At 43.0% G+C, this 17669-nt stretch overlaps 1 protein-coding gene across 2 annotated transcripts; it reads left to right on the plus strand.

Moving 5' to 3' along the window:
• Positions 1 to 1115: 1115 nt before the first annotated feature.
• rnf103 (ring finger protein 103) lies at positions 1116 to 15887 on the plus strand. Of its 2 annotated transcripts, XM_076092091.1 has the most exons (7): positions 1118 to 1833; positions 3045 to 3184; positions 8277 to 8392; positions 8760 to 9182; positions 10066 to 10198; positions 10869 to 10955; positions 12182 to 15887. In XM_076092091.1, the coding sequence occupies exons 1-7, from the start codon at positions 1608 to 1610 to the stop codon at positions 13088 to 13090; spliced, it is 2034 nt and encodes a 677-aa protein (XP_075948206.1). In that variant the 5' UTR covers positions 1118 to 1607; the 3' UTR covers positions 13091 to 15887. The 2 variants fall into 2 exon arrangements, with proteins under 2 accessions (XP_075948207.1, XP_075948206.1); XM_076092092.1 differs by lacking the exons at positions 8277 to 8392; positions 8760 to 9182; positions 10066 to 10198; positions 10869 to 10955; positions 12182 to 15887 and adding an exon at positions 3898 to 7646 and having other exon boundaries at positions 1116 to 1833.
• Positions 15888 to 17669: the final 1782 nt, after the last annotated feature.

Here is a 17669-nt window from a genome sequence, read left to right on the forward strand (position 1 = left end):
TTTTTTTTCGAATTTAATTTATATCAAACAACCCTTTTCATTGAATCATTTCCAATGCTATCACCTCCAAATGCTGCTGCAAATTCTCCCCAGAACAAAACATATTAGTGTTGTCTGTACATAAACCAAATTCCAGTTTCTTTGATAATGTGCATTTATCATTTATGTACAAAAAGAACAATTTTGGGCCTAATACTTAAATAGCTTCTCAACCAATTCAACCCAATCCCTCTGATAGCAATTTATCAAGGGTGATCAATGGTATTAAAAGTTTTATTTTTATATCTATATATACTCCAAATGCATACTTATTTGTCAATACGATTAGCGATTTCTTCTATTAATTTATTTAGCAGCAAACATGTCGATCTGTTTGATTTGAATCAGGCGGCAACCTCTGGTTCTGAAAAGAGAAGCTAAAGCAGAAGTTCCTTAAACCTGCATTCTTTCTAATGGTCTTCAGGGGGCGACTCCTCTGGTTGTAAGAAGAAGTCTGATTGTACAAAAGTCAGAAGTCATCAGATGGTCTGATGTCCGTAGTGAGGTTATTCCAGAGGAAGTGGGTACGATAGGAAAAGACATCCTTCTGTCAGTACTTTGTGATTTCCCTCCCCAAATCCATTGGTTCAGAATGTTAAAATTAAATTATGAATCATTCCAGTTGGTACACGTTTGGAAAAAGCTATTCACCTTTGTTTACAGCTGCAAAATACTCAAGTACTGTACTTAAGTACAGTTTTGAAGTTCTTGTACTTGACTTGAGTTTTGTATACTTCTACTCCACAACATCAAATAAGGACTCCACTACATGTATTTGACAGCAGATTTATTGCATATCATCCATACAAAATATAAATCAACAAATACATTCTAACATATTACTATAGGTAAAACCGCCCTGCAGTATAAAAAGTAATTAAATGTAATCAATTGTTTACCAGCTGCAACATTAAAGTGACATAAAAGCACAAATAAAATATTCCAGTAATATTAACATATATTATTCTGAAAAGTATTATACCCAGATATATAACCGTATTTTGCAGGGTTTCGATTTAACTGGTTTCAAGTCCTTTATTTTGTAGCTTGTTTACATGTGTGAGGTGGAGCCGGATATGACGTCAGCTCTTCTGTGTACACCAGCTGATCGGAGCAAAAAAGCAGATCCGTCATTACTGTAATTTTCTAATGTTGTGATATCTGGGCCACAGCAGCAGTCCGGCTTCTCACGCGCAACTGACGTTCAGCGGGAAACTGCAGCGCGTGCAGCAGACACTGGAGCTTGGCGAGGCCTGTTTGTTTTGGTTGATAGCAAGGCCTACCTGCGATGCTAAGCTAGTTAGCTAGCTGTCACCGTTTGAAGGATTCATGAACGTAAATTACTGGTGACGGAAGCTAACGGTCAGGGAATACCTTCACAGCGACACTCGAACAAACGCTGCAGGTCTGACAAATATGTTATAGCAAACTAATAACGTTATCTGTCGTGAATGGGTAACGTTAACGCTGGAAGGTGATTGGAAGCCTATGTAGCCTGTCCGGTTTCCACACACACTCTATGACAGAGACATCGTTTGGTGTCAGCAGCGCTCTCGTCCAGCTGTAAGATGTGGTTGAAGCTCTTCTTCTTGCTCTTGTACTTCATAGTGTTGTTTATGCTAGCGAGGATTTTTGAGGCGGTAGTCTGGTATGAGACCGGGATGTTCGCCACTCAGCTGGTGGATCCAGTTACTCTCAGTTATAAGAAGCTGAAGACCATCCTGGAGTGTCGAGGGCTGGGATACTCCGGACTGGCTGAGAAGAAGGACGTCAGTGAGCTGGTCGAGAAATCAGGTAAAGATCGGCTTCAGTCAGGGCCACAATTGGCCGGGGCCGAGTGTCTGCGTAGAGAAAAATATACATCAGCTGATATATCCGATTTTCAAACTCTAACATATTACATTTGGGCAAAGACATGGGAGTGATAGTGAAGAGGACTGTTTCTATACGCTGTGTTGGAGCTTGTAAGTGAAGAATACAACGTGACTAACAGCCGACAGCTTTGCAGCTGGACTATGCGATAGTGGGATTAGAAGAGGGGGAAATAATCAGAAAATATTGCGATGTACAGCAGAAATATGTTCTCATAAGTTAGAGAACATTTCCACCTGATACCAAGTAATGACTCAATACATTATTGATAAAGGACTTTGATCGGTTCAGGGACAAAACAACTTGATGTTTACCAAACACCTTCATACCTCCTTTCTCCTGATTGGTCAGCGTTGTTTGTGTGAAGTCTTATTTGTGTCTCTAGAGTTATGTGCTCTGTAAATTGTGCTGACGATGGTCCTTTGACGGGAACCTGGAATTGATCCTTTGGTCTGTTTCCAGACTTTAAAATATCCTCTCCTGACATGTTCTAAGACACATAGAAACAATCCCCACATTCTCCTCCTCATTGAAATATCCAGAACCTGTGAGTATGCAAATGTGACATAAGATGTCTCCTACTTCACTGAAAAGTCCTCTTCAGTGTATGTATGGGCTTCTAGCTTTCACATCACTCGTATGTATGTTGCATACTGGACTAGGATTGGCTCCAGACTAGTAGTGGTGTTATATATTCTGCTGGTACATCCAGATGTCTGACTGAGATTTAAGATGAGCAGAACACCTTTAGTTCATCAATGTGATGACAAACGGCACACGTATGTCTGCGACGTGGAGGTGGATGAATGACTAGTTGGGTCGTGGACCGGGCGTTGTCAATAACTGGTTAACATCTCTACCTGCTGTACTGTGGGGACTTAATGATACCTGTCATTATGGATATTATTCAATACTTACCTGCAGTTTTCAATGAGATTAAATCAAATGTTGAGCAAATTGTATATATAGAGGTCAACATACCTATTATTATTATTATTATTATTATTATTATTATTATTACCTACCACTAGAGTTTGTGGTACTTGGAATCAAAGAAGAAATGAATGTATTGGCTAACAGGAGGATACGTCCTGAGTCCTTTTTAATGGTGGTTCTCTCTTGTTCCCACACAGGAGAGTTGACTCAGGGCGAGCTGTACTCAGCCATCAAGAAAGAGAGAGAGGCAGGAGATGCCAGCACCACACACTTCAGTGGAGAGATGCACTTCTATGAATTAGTGGAGGACACTAAAGATGGGATATGGCTGGTTCAGGTAAAGACACTTACGAACACTATATTAAAACAATATAGTGCTGTTGCCTGATTAAGTGGACATGACAATGCTTGTGCTGCATACAGCAGGAATATCACACTGTCTCTAATCACACACTCTTAATACGTCAACGTTCATCTTGTGCATGTGTCTCTCGTAAGTTCCCAAGCTTTATGGAAGTGCAACACTCTACTACTGCAGGTGTGAATGTCCAAACATATTGCAATGGGAACGCTGTGAGCCAGGTTGACATGGTGACAGGAAGTCAGCCAGTCACAATTTCTTTAGCACTGCTTACACACACATCACAGATTGTATAATTTACACAAGAAATAGAGTAGTGATTGGAGCAGTCCTGAGCCGTGAGTGTGTTGATCAGGCACATCCTCTATCAGTGCATGTCGCCAGTCACAGGCTGTATTCCATTTTCTGGAGGGCAGCACAGATGAAATTTCTCTGAAGTCATTTCTTGACATTTAATGAGTGCTGGGCAAGTTAACGCATTCATTAATTAACGCCGACAATTATATTATCGCGCGTTAATGCAGTTTTGTTTATTTTTATTATTAAGCTACATTTTTAACACAAGAACCAGGCAGCAAGCAGTGAACAGCTGTGTTTGTGTGGCGTCACTTCCTTCTTCCCCCCCCCCGGGTCCAGAACCCCTCCTACACTGTCACCGTCGTTCACTCTTGTCTCTCACACACACACAGGCGCGCGCGATCGTCTCGTTACAGGATCAAACGTGACTGTTGTGAAGTGGAGCTTGTCGTGAGGACCAAGACACGTCTTGTTTGAACGGAACACTTTACTGTCTGAACTGCAGTATTACAGTATTACAGTGTTACAGTGAACACAACGCGCTCTTGCACCAGACATGTGGTTTTCTATGTATCAACATTGTTAGCGTCAACAACACGTACCATTCTACTTCCGGTCTCTTCAAACTAAAAGCACTTCCGTTTTCATGCTCTTCACAATAAAAGTAAATCATGCAATCAAACAACAGTGACAATATTAAAATACATATTGTCGAGTTTTTAAAGTGTTTTTGTTTGTAATATGTATAATAAGCATCATTTAGTTATCGCTACTGAGAATTTAACAAACAAAACAAAAGAAGTAGATATGTTTGCAGTTTTCTAGGTGTATATTTCAAATATCATCTCTTACACACATGAAAATAAAGTTATGAACACCGGCTGAATATCTATAATCAGAATCATTATAACTGTATTATAACTGCTACTGTGTAAAGGGAATACTGCTGTTAACAAGAACCTGATGTGTTTAAAGTGTTTGCAAACCAAATGTTATTGCCCTTTTGTTCATATAGCAGTATTCAGGGTTCGTACGGTCATGGAAAAGTCATGGAATTTTAAAATGGTTATTGGAAAAAAATAAAATCCCAAAAGTCATGGAAATTTGTTATATTCATATTTTCATGTCGTTCATTTACGCTGAGTTGCCAGCCGGCGTTTCTCAGATTGGAGTGAGACGAGGAGAAAAGGTGATGTCGTGATCTTCACAATAGAACATCTTTGATGTGTTGAGTCTTGGCCAATCAGCGTTCAGATGTCTACAGCGTCTTAATTTCCCTCCGTTAAAGTTTAAGTTCCGTTATGTTCCGTTACCGTTCAGACTTGCTGGGTTAAGTTAACGTCCACTGCATGCGGAACTTTGTCGACTGTTGACGTTCGTCATTATCGCGATTTAGAAGGAAAAAACGTAACGTGATGAAACATGCAGGTCAAAGAGGAGGCTGTAGCGCAGCTTGACGCAGGGCTGAGCTGTGAGTGGAGCTGGGCCTGGATAAAGGTGGAGCTGGGCCTGGATAAAGGTGGAGGTCTAAACAGACGTGAGTACAGCTTCCTGCTGTCACAGTGTTTTAAATACATTGATAAGGCAGGGTATGCTAAATGCAGCCTCTGCTCCAAGGAGATGAACTACAGCAACAAGGGCTCACGTGTCCTCTCATCACACTGTACACACTGTTCACTGTGATGACCACAGCCAGTGTACAACAGTCCCACGTGCAGTTGCTCTCAAGAACCCTGAAGTAATGAGAGTGTTAAGGTGCCTGTACCTTCATTTCAGCAGGTTGCTAATGCAGAGGTGTGTATAGATCACAGCTATTATTTTACTCTTGATAAGCTACTTTAGCCAGAGTAGATTATCATTTTCATTTAAATATTAATTGCAAATAGAAGATAGGCCACAATTCTAACAGATGTACAGTAACAGTGGAAGTTAATATGAAGCCGTACAGTAACAGAGTTCAATGAAAAATGTGCACTACAAAAGGGAAAGCAATGTGTGCACTAGCTGGATGCTACTACCTACTAAAGCTCTTATTGATGTGTCAGTGTTATGAATGCCTGTCAACCAGAGTATATTTATAAATGTTTATTCTTTTAATCAAACTATTGTCTCTCATTCGTTTGTGTCATTTAAGGTATACTGGATGCTTTGAATTCTCATTGGTAGTTTAAGTACTACATTTTCTCACTTTTTCATGTATACACCGAGATTTCACATAATGTTTGGTCACGGAAATTTGGTTTAAAGTCATGGAAAAGTCATGGAAATCCATTGGTCAAAATGTGTATGAACCCTGAGTACTGTTAAAATAAAAGTGCGCAATACACTACTTTTGAATTCATTATTGAACTTTGCGCATAATAATGCGATTAATCTCAAAAAAATAATGCGATTAAAAAATATTAATCGTTGCCCAGCACTACATTTAATATAACTAGCAGGTCAGTGGAAATGCAGCTTAGCAAATGGAACAAAGCTACATTCTGTGATTTGGGACCAGCGGTGGGATACGTACACGTCATTCTTTTAAAACACACTCTATTTTCATGCTCTTTCTTTGGCTTTCTGGTATCTTATTTACATACAAAGTAAATTCAAGGATTCAAGGATCATTTATTGTCATTATGCAACACAGGGGTGCACAACAATATTTTGCTACACAAGAAAAACATGAAACATGGTCCTGCAGGTCTGGCTTGTTGGTCGGCCGTGGGCGGTGATCGCCTCAAGGGCTGCAGCACTTCCTCCTTCCAACACTTCCTCTTCCAATGCTGATGAAGGAATTCTGTCCTATGCAATTAGTGCTCCAATAATAAACTCCAAAAAATGATAAATTAAAACAAAAAAATAAGCAAAATTCATGGGAGCTACCGGCACACGTTACACTTAATATCATGAATTACCTGCTGGGGTCCTGTTTGATAGTATGCTGCTGGGCGGTATGACCAAACATGTGTATCACGGTATTCTTTAAGATTCTGGCGGTTTCAAGGTATTATTTTTTTTCCTTGACTGTGTTTTTCTATATGTTTATAGTGGCTTACTCTACTGTCAGGAGTACATAGAATATAAAACATGTTAATGTCATCATGTATGAAGGCTTTGCTTACTATAGGGTGTGCTCGCTTCTTCCTATAATGTTGGGATAGCAGTTTGGCTGAAGTAGTGTCTCCCCGGTAAGACGTACCTTGAATCCAGTGTTTTAATCATTGCTCTGAGTCTTTCTCGACTGTGTGTAGCGGGACCATGTCCTTGCAGAGCTGGATCCTTATTGCGTTCGTAATGTCGCTCCACCGCTTGCTTTTCTTGTGATATGCTGCCTCGAGCAAATGCCTCTTCAAGCGATGTGTGACCCTTCGGCCTCACTCGCGTTAACGTTACTGGTTGACGGCCTCGAATCCGACGGCCGTCATCACACTCTTGGTATTCTAACTCATGTTTTCTGCTGAGGTGATGGAGTAAGTTGCTCGTGTTACCACCAGCTGCAACAACAGTGCCTCGACAAACTTTGCAATATATAGTCTTTTGGACGTCGGACTTTTAAAAACCAAAACACTTCCAAACAGCAGACCCAGCTCCTCTCTTGGGCACAGACTCTATCGGTGCATCTCCGGTTCTCTTTGTTCATCCTGCATCGCTCTGTTCTTTAATGTAACGTTGCTGTTAACAGACTGTTGTGCTAGCGGGCTAGCTAGCGAGCTGTACCCAGCATGCCGTTCGGCGGTGTAATTTTATAAATGTACAATTATTAGTGTTACAAATTGTTTATGTGTCACAAACTGTTGTGTCGTGCCCTGTTAAAGAGCGTTAGTTGTGGGTTATTAATTGTTGTGTTATAAAGTTATAACCATGACTAGAGGTCCCTCTCAATAATACTAGCTCCGACTGTAGCGCTCCTAGCGGCGAAGAATATATTCTGCTGCCTGTTGAAGAGTGACAGCAGTAGTTTCTATGCACCGGTATGACGGTGTGTGAAAAAAACATTCCAAACGGGGAATTAAAACCGGTATACCGCCCAGCACTAGTATGGTGCATCGTCATCTTATACATGTACATCTTCATTTTCAGCACTTATTATATGAAGACACTTCACCAGTTCATTTGAATGAGTCTCTACTGGAGTCTGAGCCATTCACTGGTCTACAACATGATGCTTTGTTTATTGCAGTGATTCATCACATTTGAATGTAATACTTTACTATCAATGTTATATGTTTTACATGTGTCCGCGAACATCACTGTTTGCACTCATGTTTGTTTCCTTCACTATGAATTGACGTGATGATTTCTCAAGTCTGTGTTTCATATTTGTGAATGAAACTGTTTTTGACTCAGTCTGCTCATCTTAGCTACAAACCAGCTTAATGAAACAGACTGATCCTGGTTCAGTTTGTTAGATTCAAGACAAGTTTGTCCCAATAGGCCCTGCTTTATGATCACAAATGCTTATTAATGCAAAATCCAGGGATCACATGGTGTTACTCACACATTGTATCCAGATACAGAGCACAGCTGTTGATTGGATTCAAGAACATGAACTCGGGACGTGTGTTCCGCTACCTGTCCTCTACTATATCAAACAACAGTCGCCTACAGCCCACGTTCTGCTCCGAGGACCACACTGGCCAAAATAACAACGCCTGGCTGTAATATTTGTTGTGAATGGGATAAAGCAAGAGGACAACACAGTTTAGGACTTCCACTGTCAGAAGGGTTCACAGAGTTGTTCAGTATTAGCTGTCTGACCCGTCATGTCCCTGTGTACCTGCAGGTCATCGCCCAGGACCGGGAAGCTCTGCTCAGTCAGTCCAACTGGAGGAAGATGGTGCAGAAGGTATCTCAGTTTGGGATCAGAACTGGAACCTTCAACTGCTCTAATGACTACAGGTGGGAAGCTTCAAATGCACCGACACACATGACCAATAATGCTCATTTAGACTCTGAACTTAGATGTCTCCTTGTTCTGTTGGACACCTCTATTTTCCTCTACTTCTGTGTGTATTTTTGCCGGCAATACGATTGCGTATTGGCGATGAGCCTTATACGATCAGATAATCCTTTACTAGTCCCACAGCAGGGACGTTTGCAGGATTACAGCAGCAGAGTGGACAGTTCAGAGGAACTAACAAGAGACATAAGTAGAAATAAGTAATCGCACAGTAAAGTATAATAAATAAGTTAATGAACAAATATATGATATCAATTGTACTGAATGGTTGTTAATATTGCACTGCCTCTGTGTGGTGTCCCCCAGGTCATGTATCAAGCGTGGCTGGCAGCGCTCCACCCTCATCATGTCCGTTCCCCAGACGTCAGCATCCAAGGGTAAAGTCATGCTAAAAGAATACAACGGCCGTCGCATTGAAACGGAGCACATCTTCCGCTGGATGACCTCACACGTGGCTCATCGAATCAAAACCCTGCGTCAGTCTGAGCAGCTGGTGGAGGAGTGGCGCTCTGACCCGGCCCACCCGGTGAAGATGTTTCTGTTCGCTCGTCTGTCCCAGCCGCCTGCCTTCTTCTCCGCGCTGTCCGTCAAGTTCACCGGCAGGATTGAGTTCATCTTCGTGGATGTACGTCACTGGGACAACCACAGCATCCTATCAGAGATTGATGTGACACAGAGCCCCGCCTACATTCTCAAGATGCCGGAGGGCATCTATCGCTATGGCAACAGGTGATGATTGAACATGGGAATGATAATGGATTATTGTTTCTACAAACAAATACAAATGTCCTTAATCCGTCTGTTTCTTCTTCCTCTCCTTGTCTCCACCTCTCCTCCTCTCCCCTCTTCTCTTTGTCTCTTCCCCTCCTTCCTCTCCTCCTCTCCCCTCTTCTCTTTGTCTCTTCCCCTCCTTCCTCTCCTCCTCTCCCCTCTTCTCTTTGTCTCTTCCCCTCCTTCCTCTCCCCTCTTCTCTTTGTCTCTTCCCCTCCTTCCTCTCCTCTCCCCTCTTCTCTTTGTCTCTTCCCCTCCTTCCTCTCCTCCTCTCCCCTCTTCTCTTTGTCTCTTCCCCTCCTTCCTCTCCTCCTCTCCCCTCTTCTCTTTGTCTCTTCCCCTCCTTCCTCTCCTCCTCTCCCCTCTTCTCTTTGTCTCTTCCCCTCCTTCCTCTCCTCCTCTCTTCTCTTTGTCTCTTCCCCTCCTTCCTCTCCTCCTCTCTTCTCTTTGTCTCTTCCCCTCCTTCCTCTCCTCCTCTCCCCTCTTCTCTTTGTCTCTTCCCCTCCTTCCTCTCCTCCTCTCCCCTCTTCTCTTTGTCTCTTCCCCTCCTTCCTCTCCTCCTCTCCCCTCTTCTCTTTGTCTCTTCCCCTCCTTCCTCTCCTCCTCTCCCCTCTTCTCTTTGTCTCTTCCCCTCCTTCCTCTCCTCCTCTCCCCTCTTCTCTTTGTCTCTTCCCCTCCTTCCTCTCCTCCTCTCCCCTCTTCTCTTTGTCTCTTCCCCTCCTTCCTCTCCTCCTCTCCCCTCTTCTCTTTGTCTCTTCCCCTCCTTCCTCTCCTCCTCTCCCCTCTTCTCTTTGTCTCTTCCCCTCCTTCCTCTCCTCCTCTCCTCCTCTCCTGTCTTTAGTACCGGGGAGTTCTTGTCCCTGGCTGCCATGGATACTTTCCTGCGTTCCATCCAGCCGGAGGTCAATGATCTGTTTGTCCTCAGTCTGGTTCTGATCAACTTGCTGGCCTGGATGGACCTCTTCATCACACAGGTCACTTCCTGTTTTTCTGTTACACAAAGTGGTGAAAATGAACAAAGTGCTTCTAATCAAGTACAATGTTGAGGTACTTGTTGTTTACTTGGGTATTTCCATTCGATGTGACTTTATACTTCTACTGCGCTACATTGTAAAATATTGCACCCGTTACTCCACTACGTGGCTGCATGCAGCTCCTGGTTGATGATTGGCTCACTGGTCTGGGGGAACCCATTCCCTCCTTTCCCACCTCCTACCAAAACACACAGATAATCGGAGCACTAACGTGACGTAGCTAACTAGAAGAACATAGCAGCTAGTAGAAAACAGCACATGTGCTGTACAGTAGTGACGTGCAGCCACTGGGAAGGTTTGAAGTAAGAGGTGCCACATCGGGCTGTTTTTGACATTAAGATGCTGCTTACACACTGCATTAACAGAAACATGTAAATTCAGTAATGAACTCTAAAAGGAGTCATTGTACAGAATGAGTAAGATGTGTTCAGTATAATTTGGTGTACTGTACTTTTACTTCCAGTGAGTAATGAAGTAAATGATGGACCTTTTGTGGTACTGCTAATTGTATCACCATTGATGTTCTACACAGTGCTGAGAGAGAGAGAGATGCAGTTAGTTCTGTATTTATTGTCCAGCTTCATTGAAACGTGTTCATTTTCTTGGACAGGGAGCAACAGTGAAACGATTTGTGGTTCTGATCCGAACACTTGGAACCTACAACTCCATACTGCTGGTGTCCTGGCTTCCTGTTCTGGTAGGGAATCATCCGCACTCACAACGGACAACATCCACTAATCCTTCTTGTGTTCAACAAAGGGACCTAGTACATGCACATGCACATGCACATGCACATGATACAATACCCACACTTACCAAGGGTTTCACATTACACTGCTGATCTGCATCAAAAGCTAGCAAAGACAGGGATGTGTATATATATAGCAGACTACGTTGATGCAGCGTGTGGGAGTACACAGAATACACAGAATACACAGCGTTACAACGTGCACCAGCTGTTGCTCTCTCTGGAGACTACTGGACACTTTAGTGCACCTATATGCTGAAATTCACGGTAAACTCATTCAAACGGCACAGGTCGGGAGCGAGCGAAGGACTTTGAAAGTTAGCGGAAAGATTAATGTGAGACAACATCCGGTTTCTTCAGACGAACATCCGGTTTTCAGAATAAGATGCCAACAAAGTATGAATTACATTCACATAAAGTATAAAACATATATATATATATATATATATATATATATATATGTTTATATATATATGTATATATATATATATATATATATGTATATGTATATATATATATATATATATATATATATATATATATATATATGTATATGTATATATATATATATATATATATATATGTATATATGTATATATATATATGTATATATGTATGTATATATATATATATATATGTATGTATATATATATATATATATGTATGTATATATATATATATATATGTATGTATATATATATATGTATATATATATATATGTATGTATATATATATATATATATATATGTATGTATATATATATATATATATATATGTATGTATATATATATATATATATGTATGTGTATATATATGTATGTGTATGTGTATATATGTATGTGTATGTGTATATGTATACATATATATATCTCAACTTAACTGTAAATGTGCTGAGAGTGCTGAAACCACACTGATTCCACCAACATGACAATGATTTTTAGTGAACATCAGTGATCTGATATCAGGTCAGTATGTGAAGGTGTAATCAAGGTGTAATCAAGGTGTCCAGCAGCCTGAAGAAACCATGTCATCATGAAACCCGGCTGTTGTGAGGGAAAAGGGTGTTCCTACCTAGTTTTAGAAGATAGACCTAATAATGTGGCCACTGACTGTTTAGCCATAGACTTCCTGACTTTGTTGAATTGATGATAACTGATCACTGATCACTCCTCTAGGCTCTCCTCCAGCTGCCCTATCTGGAAACTCTGTATGGTTACAGTCTGAAGCTGCTCCGGTATGCTGACACCACCACATTGGCCAGCCTGGTGAGAGCTGACTGGACCTTCTACTCATCCCACCCAGCTCTCTTCCTGTCCACCTACCTGGCCCACGGCCTGCTGGTCGACTACTTTGAGAAGAAACGCCGCTGTGGCATCAGGAGCCAAGAGGACAGCACCACCAACCTGGAGTGGCTGGCCAGTCTGTGGGACTGGTACACTTCCTATCTGCTCCACCCAATGGCATCGCTGCAGCAGGTCCCGTCTGACCACTCCGACTGGGAGGATGACCCCCGCTTCTTATTGGAGCGTTTGGCTTTCCCTGATCTCTGGCTTCGCCCTTTAGTAAACATGGACTATATTAAAGCCCTGCCCACCTGGAGGTTCCGAGCTGTTGGTGAGGAGTCGGATAGTTCACATTCAGACACAGAGAGCGGGGAGCCGATGGATTCCCCGCCACACGGCAGCAGCAGACACAGGAGGTCTTTGAGCAATCAGGACAGCAACACACAGCCGTCTGTGTGCAACGACGTGGAGGCCGGCAGTAGCTGTCGGCCCTTCTGCTGTCGCCATGGGAACAGAGGCTCGCCATCCGCCAACGGGGCAGCGAAGGATGGCTGCCTCTGCGATTGGTCGGTGTGGCCCTGTGGCGTGCTGCAGTGCTCCGAGTGTGTGGTGTGTCTGGAGAACTTTGTGAGCGAGGAGCTGCTGATGGCTCTGCCCTGTGGCCACGCCTTCCACCAGCACTGCATCGCGGTGTGGCTGGCAGCTGGCAGACACTGCTGCCCGGTGTGCCGCTGGCCCAGCCACAAGAAGAAGCAGCAGAGCCCTGCACAGAGCCCTGCTGACAACACACTGCAGGCCTGAAGGTGAATACTCCCCCTGTTGGTTGGCACTGAGCTCAGTGTCCATGGAGACCGTCTGATGTCATCACAGCTGGATTGGAGTGAAGTTGGGACGGGGAGGAGTTCAGCAGAAAACACTGCTGCTGTCATCATCAGCTTGCTTCCATACTGTTTAAGGTGATGTGCTGGCCATTACTGCAGATGGGTGAAAGTGGTTTCTGCATAAGGAGGACATGGATTCACACAGCAACCATTGGTGAAGTCACAGCCAACTTGGTAGTGCAATAAAAACTTCTTCTGGTTTTGCCTTCTTTCACCCAGAAACCCTCAGTGAGATTTCTTCCACATGGAGCGTATTTATCTAATACTTATCAAGTGCATCCAAACACAGCTGTGTACACTAACGGCTCCATCCTGTATGTGTTTGTGTTGTATTTAGAGCTGGATAGTCTTCTCTATCGAGCGCTCCCATTGGTCAACACAGGAAAGAAGTACAACAATCAATCAGTCAGCACAGCGCTACAATGAATGAATGGATGAACCGGGTGTGTAATGTCACACTCGGGTCCTTCTGGTTCTGGAGGTGTTGACATGGCCCCGCCATCAACTCCTCACAATCTGCATTTTTACATGACTCAAGTATTTGTGTTTCCTGTCCCGCCCCCATCATTAGTGTGTACCTTTGATCTGCCCGATCACATCTCGTAGTTGTACCATCTCGAACCCAAACAGGTGAGGATACAGAGCTCAGCCTGGTGGTCATAGTGAGGATGAGCTATTCAGCAACATTCTGTCCTGAACTTGCAGAGGTTTGTCATTATCATCTCCAATATGCTATGAAAGCCCAGTAATGCCCTGTCAGCACAGAGCGTGCTCACGTTGATGTGATGCAGGTGTGTGTAGAATAGTGCAGCAATAGCTGCTCACATGCACACTGACCTGCTGGCATGATCTGCCTCCATCACACTAGTCTCTGGTTTAGGAAGTTCTATCACCGATCAACAGGACGGCTTCACACATGAAAGGTTGGAGGAGTCTGTGTGTCTGTAAGATGGGACAGAAGCAACAGTCTGCATGGACCACAATACTAAACCATGTCCACGTGGTGTTTGAGGATCGAAAGGAAAGTTCAAACTATAAGAGAATGTTATAATGTCAGAGATGAGCATGTGACTGTGATCAGGGGCCACAAGCCATGTACAGCAGCCGTTAGCTCCAACACTAAAGCAGCCCAGATAAAGCTGCACTATTCAATGCTTTATACTAGCAGTAGGTCTATGTAGTGACAAACACAGAGAACTCTACCTCTGCAGTTCCCCTTCAGCCTCTGTTAGCTTGTCTTTTCACTTTCAGCTCTACTCGCTCTCGTTTCCAGCAGCAGCAGTTTGTACACTAGCTGGCATCAGCTAACCGCTAGCAGCAGACAGACAGTAGAGGCTAGCAGGTGAACACAGTGGAGCTAAGAGGAGCACAAACACCTGCTGCTCTGTGTGTGGATCCACCTTAACCTCATGGGATCATCATATGTCACATGTTGTGTTGAGAGTTTGCTGAAAAATTCAATAAATAAATGAATGGACCTTTAACAACACAGTGGTATTATTTAATCGTGATGATCAATGATCAATGACCTGAAACGATGTTTAAATAAACCTATCATTGATTGATATATGTGTGTTCTCTGTGCATGGTGCCTTTACGGCGTATGATTGGTGCGTATGATGTGTGAAGGTGACGTTAGTTTCAGGGCTGCTGGCACTGGAAGAGGAGACTGCTCAGTGTGCATGCTTTGACTTTCCTTCATGATGTTCATGTCCACACCAGGAGCTGAGCTGCAGGCAGCATCACCACACTGATGTTCAGCAGAACAGTTGACTTTCTTTACTCAATTAATAGTTTCATCCCTAAACGTCTCAAGAAAAGAGACAAAGCTCTTATTGAATAACTACCATTTAAACTATGTTGTCTCACTTTATCAAAGACAATGAGCGGATATTCTGACATTTGGAAGTGGAGGTTCTGGGAAGAAACTTAAGCGTTGGACCTCCAGCAGCTGTATGGTATAAATGACGTGCTGCCATTAGAAGAGGACGGGCTCGTCCTGCTGCTGCCAGCACCCTGCACACAAGCTAAGGGAGCACGTTTACAACTTAACACTCACACATGCTGTGCTCAGATCTCATTCTGTCTCAAATCGCACCTGTGGAGCTGCCAGCAGGCTTTGTTTCTAAACTAATTGTAATTCATCAACTTGTAAGGAGGCTTAACTGTAATGTCTCAGCTCACTCCTGTCCTCTTTCTGTGTGTGAAGGGCAGGAAAAGAAGGGGGGGTGGTTTGGTCATCATCTTGGGTGGGACAGGTCTGTAGCTATCATTGAATCTGACACACATGAGGACAACACCAATCAATCACTGCAGGCTGCAGCTCAATGTGATTCAGTGGAGAACACAATGTAAACCGGAGGCCACCAGACATAACCCAACAGATCAAATCAGTCAAAATACAAATGATATAAAACAAGTCATATTTTCTCTTCAGAGTGATGTGTTGGCGGACTCTTGAACTATAAAAGCTTTCATTGGACCAGCATGCGCTGGGTCTCAGTCAGCATAACCCCATGTTCACTGTGGAGCAGATGGTATGTGGTGATCTGCTCCACTAAAGCACAATATCAACTGACTCCATGTGGGCTTTATTACCTGAGGCCTTCAAGAGGTTATCCATCCGACCTTTGTTGTGTCAGCTGATCATGTTTTAGTATTAGTGTGTGTGTGTGAGACGCACTCTGTACTCTGAAATAAAGCTGATTCTAACCCTGTGCTTGTGGAGATTTCTTGTCCTGCATTTAGAAGCATTTCCTGTTTTCAAACATGAATTTGGAAGAAATAACTGCTACAAGATTCCACAGCTTTCATGTTTACAGATAGTTGTATAATCTTTTGGTAGGCATAATATTTATATTCACCCACGCCTTTCTTTACCACACAACTCATGAAGAGATAAAAAGCATTTGGTGTAGTCTTTGATTTCTGACAGAAATATGGTGCCGTCAGATTAAAGTGCCAAACTAGATGCAGGACTTTGATCCCAGAGACCGCTGCTCGGGTCCTGAGCCAAACTCGGAGGGAATGTTGACATGAATGTCATAAAAAGATGTCATAGTATGGTATGCCATAAAAAGTACATCAAATTGTCATAGTATATTATGCTATACAACTGTCATTAAAAAGTCATAATATAGTATTTCAAAAGGTTCATTTTTGGTTACAATATGGCTTCAATATGCACAGATCTCTCAGTTCATGTGAGTGAAATATGAAAGCTGAAATGATCTCCTTAAATCCGCCTCTTGTTTTGTTTCTCTTTAATATCAAAGTGAAAACAGATTTTTACAAAATAATGTCGATTAATTAAAAATATATAAGGTAAAGTAAATGATTGCATAAGTATTCACCCCCTTCAGGTCAGTATTTAGTAAATGCACCTTTGGCTGCAATCACAGCACTGAGTGTGTGTGGATGTGTCTCACTCAGGCTGGCACATCTGGACACTAAGATTTTTCTCCATTCTTCTTCAAAACAGCTCAAGCTCTGTCAGGTTGCTCAGGGATCGGGCGTGAACAGCTCTTTTCAAGTCCAGCCACAGATTCTGGATTGGATTGAGGTCTGGGCTTTGACTTGGCCACTCCAGAACATTCACCTTGTGGTCTTTGAACCATTCTGTGGAGCTTTTGCTGTATGCTTGGGGTCGTTGTCTTGCTGGAGAATAAATCTTCTCCCAAGTCGTAGTTCTCTTGCAGACAGAGTCAGATTATCCTCCAGGATTTGGTGATATTTTTCTGCATTCATGTTCCCCTCTACCTTTACAAGCCTTCCAGGGCCTGCTGCTGAGAAGCATCCCCAGAGCATGATGCTGCCACCACCATGCTTCACGGTGGACATGGTGTGTTTGTGGTGATGTGCAGTGTTTGGTGTTCACCAAACATAGCGTCTAGTCTGATGGCCAAAAAGCTCAATTTTTGTCTCATCAGACTAAAGAACCTTCTTCCAGTTGACCTTGGAGTCTCCCACATGCCTTTGGGCGGATTCTTTCTACAGTGTCTTTCTCTTTGCCACTCTCCCATACAGCTTCGACTGGTGAAGAACCCGGGCAACAGTTGCTGTATGTACAGTCTCTCCCATCTGAGTCACTGAAGCTTTGAACTCCTTCAGAGTGGTCCTAGGTGTCTTGGTGACCTCCCTCATCAGTCCTCTTCTTGCCCAGTCACTCAGTTTGTGAGGACGGCCAGCTCTAGGAGATTTAAACAAGCGCCATACTCCTTCCATGTCTTAATGATGGACTGAACTGAACTCTGTGGGAGGTCCAGTGAGTTGGAAATCTTTTTGTAGCCGTCTCCTGACTTGTACTTCTCAATGATATTTTCTCTGAGTTGCTTGGAGTGTTATTTTGTCTTCATGTTGCAATTGTAGCAGGAATACTGATGAACCAGAGACTGGAGCTCCCAGACAGGTCTGTTTATACTACAATCACTTGACACACATCAACTGCACTCAGGTCATCTCCATTTCACTACTTGTGACACTGCTGGCATCAACTAGCT

The sequence above is a fragment of the Anarhichas minor genome, unplaced genomic scaffold, assembly GCF_050575085.1.
Source record: "Anarhichas minor isolate MPS153535 unplaced genomic scaffold, ASM5057508v1 ptg000015l, whole genome shotgun sequence".
NCBI classification, from domain to species: Eukaryota; Metazoa; Chordata; class Actinopteri; order Perciformes; family Anarhichadidae; genus Anarhichas; species Anarhichas minor.